Source organism: Fukomys damarensis, unplaced genomic scaffold (assembly GCF_012274545.1).
Source record: "Fukomys damarensis isolate Sample0158 unplaced genomic scaffold, DMR_v1.0_HiC HiC_scaffold_39, whole genome shotgun sequence".
NCBI classification, from domain to species: Eukaryota; Metazoa; Chordata; class Mammalia; order Rodentia; family Bathyergidae; genus Fukomys; species Fukomys damarensis.
Genome location: NW_022900951.1, coordinates 6,205,122 through 6,209,323, shown reverse-complemented (window position 1 = coordinate 6,209,323; position 4,202 = coordinate 6,205,122). Strand labels below are relative to the sequence as shown.

Here is a 4,202-nt window from a genome sequence, read left to right as displayed (position 1 = left end):
GGGACGTGGGGGTGGTGGGGGTGGGGTTAAGAGACGACAAACCCAAGCCAGCTTCTATCTCAAACCAAAGCCCACGGATGGATTCCAGCGAATAGAAAAACCACTGAGCAAAGAAGGTTCTAGAAAATAGAAGTGTTGGGGTCACAAAGTCACACGTTTCATGGGTACAAACTGGTCTTTGAACATCCTCTGTGAGAGCAACCATAGTGTCCAAATTATGGGGGGGAGTACCACAAGGAGGAGGTGTTCTTTCCCCTTTTGGTTTTATCATAACATTTTACTTTTTGTTTTTTTTTGGCACAGCTATTCCCCTATTTGGCCATCAGAGCCTGTCGTGGATGGAAATCAAGCCAGTGGTGGCTTCCTCCTTCCCCGGCGGACAGTCCTAGGTGGAGACCCCTTCCACCCCCCTTGATATGACTGTGTATATGCTTTTGCATTTGCTTGGTTTTTAAACTTCTGGATGAAGATTACAAAAAAGTATTGTAGACTCCTGCGGCCAGGGACAAGCTGACGTCAAAACATACTCTAACACAAGTCACGTTGGTACTGTTTCGGAGCTGAGGGTTGGAAGAGGGCTGCGACCCCACACATTCAACTGCTGGTCCGTTAGAATTCTTCTTTTCTTTATAATATTTTTTGTTTACTTTCGCAGATCTAGAACACACACCTGAAGGATAGACAAAATGCCTGTTACCTTTGGGGACACCAGCTTGTCTTCAGAACACGGCACGGCACAACGATGGCTCTGGGACCACACCTGGACAGCCACGGGTGTATTTATAAATAAAGTCTTATTGGAACAGAATCGCAAAGGCCAGAGAACCTCAAGTCACGGGCCGGTTTCTGAGCATCTGACCGGCCACAGTCAAGCAAAAGCCAGGGCACGGAAAAGCTGGATCAAGAAAAATGCCTGAACCGCCTAGATGTCCCCTGAGGAAGGACAAGGCCTGTGGAGACCCGAGGGACCTGCAGAGTAAGAGACCGTCTCGTCCCCAGGGGGCCCAGGCCTGCTGGAAGGGACAGAGGAGGCTATTCCCAGAGGCGGTGCCACCCCAAGAGTCTCCTCCACATCCTCTGCACAGGCTGAACGCCTGCTGTACACCCCTGTCCCTGCCAAACAAGGTACCGCTTACAGAGCCGTCGGACGCGCTGGCACCCACTTTGTCGCCTCGAGCATTCCAGCACACCTCAAAGATGCCGCCTGTGCCTCGGTAGCTGTGGACCAGGCTTCCGCTCTGCAAAGCAAAGCAACCGTCACCTGCAGTGCCAGGGGGTCCCGAGAGCTGCGGTGTGCACTGAGCTCTCCGCCCTGCCCCTTATATTTGACCGGGAAAACTTTCAGGCACGGAGAAGCTGGAAGATTTCCAGTAAACAGTGGCGGCCACGGCCCGTGATGTCAACGCTGCAGAGGAGAGTTCGCTCCGGCCACCCTCAGAACCGCCCTCTTGTCGCAGTCTGGGCCATGGCTGTCACTGGGCAATGACCGATGGCACCAGGCAGCCTAAGACAGGTGCTCCGTGAGACACACACTTGGCCGATGGGGAACTTTGGCTCACAGGTTCCTCACTGGCTTTTTTTCTTAGGGTGCTGGAATGGAACCCAGGGCCTTGGGCCATGCCAGGCAAGTGCCATCCCGCTGGCTGTGCTGAGACTTTCTCAGCCACGCACGGCCACCTAAGACTCTTCTGTTGCCAGAGATGCTCACAATGACTAACTTACTCCAATCCCTCCTCCTGTCAGTCCCCGGAGAGAGGACAACCCAGTCCTGCTACGTGCGTGACGTTGTCACCTGACTGTCACGCATATTCCTTCCGGCCCCGACTGGCTCCGCGGCAGTGTTCGTGGAGTCAGCGGGTCCCCTAGAGAGCTCAGAAGAAGGGACCCGCCCCACACTGCAGCCGGGCAGTACTCACACGCTTTCCCCAGGCACCGGGCAGCTTCCGTGCCGGGGCCTCAGAAAAGGCCAAGAGCACCCAGCCAGGAAGTTCGGCCTGCTCCCCAGCTCCGACAAGTCGGTCCGGAGCCCAAGTTCCTGCCCGGCCACAGCCCACGGCCCACCTGGCTGCTTGGGCGTGTTCCCCGGAAGGGTTCCACCGCAGGGACGGAGAGGCCGCTTACTTGCGTGTCCCAGATGTGCACGCACTTGTCGAAGGAGCCGCTGGCCAGGTACTTCCCGTCAGGGCTGAACGCCACGCTGTAGACAGGTTCCTGATGCTTGGTCAGCGTGTGGATGCAGACGCCTCGCTCCACATCCCACAATCGAACCGTGGAATCAAACGAAGCACTGGCAGGATGGCAGAGGAAGCACACGCGTGTGAGCGCCGAGTAAACATCGTCCACGGCGCACACCAGATCTCACGGGCGTTTTCTTTTTTAATTTCCCCCAGCCTTCCCGTTTCAAGACACGATAACCTAGTGAGCCATTCTTCTTCTGAAAGGTAAACTCACACGCACAGAAAACAAATACAGGGCTGACGATGATCAGTGGCAACGCGCCTGCCCGGCAAGCGCAGTGTCCTGAGTTCGATCCCCAAGACCAAAAGGGGAAAAAAAAAAGCTAGTCATAGAACCAAAAAATAATTTTCGGTGCTGTTAGTAGGGAAATAAATCGACACTCATATTCATCTGTTTCTTCATTTTCATTTTTTGTGTACCGGGGATCGAACTCTGGTCCTTGGGCTCGCGAGGCAGGTGGCGGAACCACGGAGCCAAATCCCCAGCCCGTGTTTCTTCATTTTCTATCGTTATGAATGACAGATACTTCTGTGGGACGCTTAAATTTTCTAAGGCACTGCTACAGTTTACAACCCAAACCTGTTTCAGCAACTAAATGTGCCTAGCTATAATCAGAAAAAAGAGAAAGAAAACCCAGCAAACTGAGCGGATACACATTGAAAAGAAATTTTTAACCCAAGAGGAATTAAAACACACTCACATCCACATATAAGAGTACCCTGCCAACTGCTGAAAATTTTACTTGTTTTCTCCTTCAGAAGGGTAAGGTCTTAGCAGGCTTTCTTCCTCTTGATAGAGATTACATTCGGCGACGAAAGGAGAAATTAAACTCCTAGTGGGTGCTGTGTGTCACCAAAGCACCTTCCCAGACCTCAAAAAACGATCAGTGTGCGTAATACTGTGTCACTCTAATTTAGGTAGATTTTAGGACAACTGCTTGAAATAGAGCTACGGCCTCTGCCCTACATTGGACTTTTCTACAAGAGTCCTTGCTGCCACTTTCCTGCCGCCGGCCCGTCACCTCTTCCCCTACTGTGGAGCTACCCAGAATAACCCGCCGGCGCTTTCTGGTGACCACCCAACTCTCCACGTCTTGTCGGCAAACATCCACATTCCGTGAGGCCAAAACCCAGCAGCGATCCACAGCACAGTTTCCTGACTACCCCAGTGCAGTGCTTCGGGTCTCAGAAACTTCTTAGGAAAGTCCCAGAGTCAGGCTGGGGGCAGAACTCTCTGGTTGAGCCCTAGCTTAGCATGGGCTCAAGCCCCAGCCCTGCAAACAGTTAAGTATGTAAAACAAAACCAAGAGTGGGATGCTGTATTCCTGGCAGCCCCGTGCGCAGCAGATGCAATAATCCTATCACCTAAGCAAAGGTGATACGCTCTGGGGTGACCACCTCTGAGATCAGGCCAGGTCTTTGGGAGCCTGGGAATCCTTATCTGAATCCCCACTGCCAACAGCTCTGAGTTGAGCTCAGTAAAGGTCCCAACTCACCTCTTCCTGTTTGTTTTCACAAAAAGCAAAGTGAAGCCTGGAGACAGAATGCACCCGTCCTACTGGTCTCACAGTTCACGCAATCCTTGCCTCAAATCGACCCTGCCATCCCTTCCTATCAGCCTATTCCGCATCCACAGATTATTTCAGCTGCAGATCAAGAACACCCAAGAGGGATAGAGGGCAGCTCAGCAGAGGAGCAATTTCCTGGCGCCCACGAGGCCCTGGGTTTCATCCCAGTCCCACAGAACAAGCAAACAAGGAGGCAAGCGAGCAAACAAAAACACCACCATAAAAAAGCACTTAAAAGCCGGGCGTGGTGGTGCACACCTGCAATCCCAGCACTTAGGAGGCTAAGGCAGGAGGAGCGCTGTGAGTTCGAGACCAGCCTGGGCTACACAGTGAGTTCCAGCTCAGTCTCACTACATTGTGAGTCCCTGTCTCAAAAAAAAAAAAAAAAAAAAAAAAA

The 4,202-nt window shown here is 52.5% G+C and overlaps 1 protein-coding gene across 1 annotated transcript in view; it reads right to left on the bottom strand.

Annotated features, from left to right (window-relative positions):
* Positions 1-264: 264 nt before the first annotated feature.
* Tbl1x (transducin beta like 1 X-linked) overlaps positions 265-4,202 on the bottom strand; it is a 185,036-nt gene continuing 181,098 nt past the window's right edge. Inside the window, exons 14-16 of the mRNA XM_010618760.3 lie at positions 2,122-2,287; positions 1,137-1,238; positions 265-670 (exon numbers count right to left, since the gene is read on the bottom strand). Coding sequence (XP_010617062.1) covers positions 644-670; positions 1,137-1,238; positions 2,122-2,287 — 295 coding nt within the window. The 3' untranslated portion in view covers positions 265-643. The remainder of the gene's footprint in view (positions 671-1,136; positions 1,239-2,121; positions 2,288-4,202) is intronic.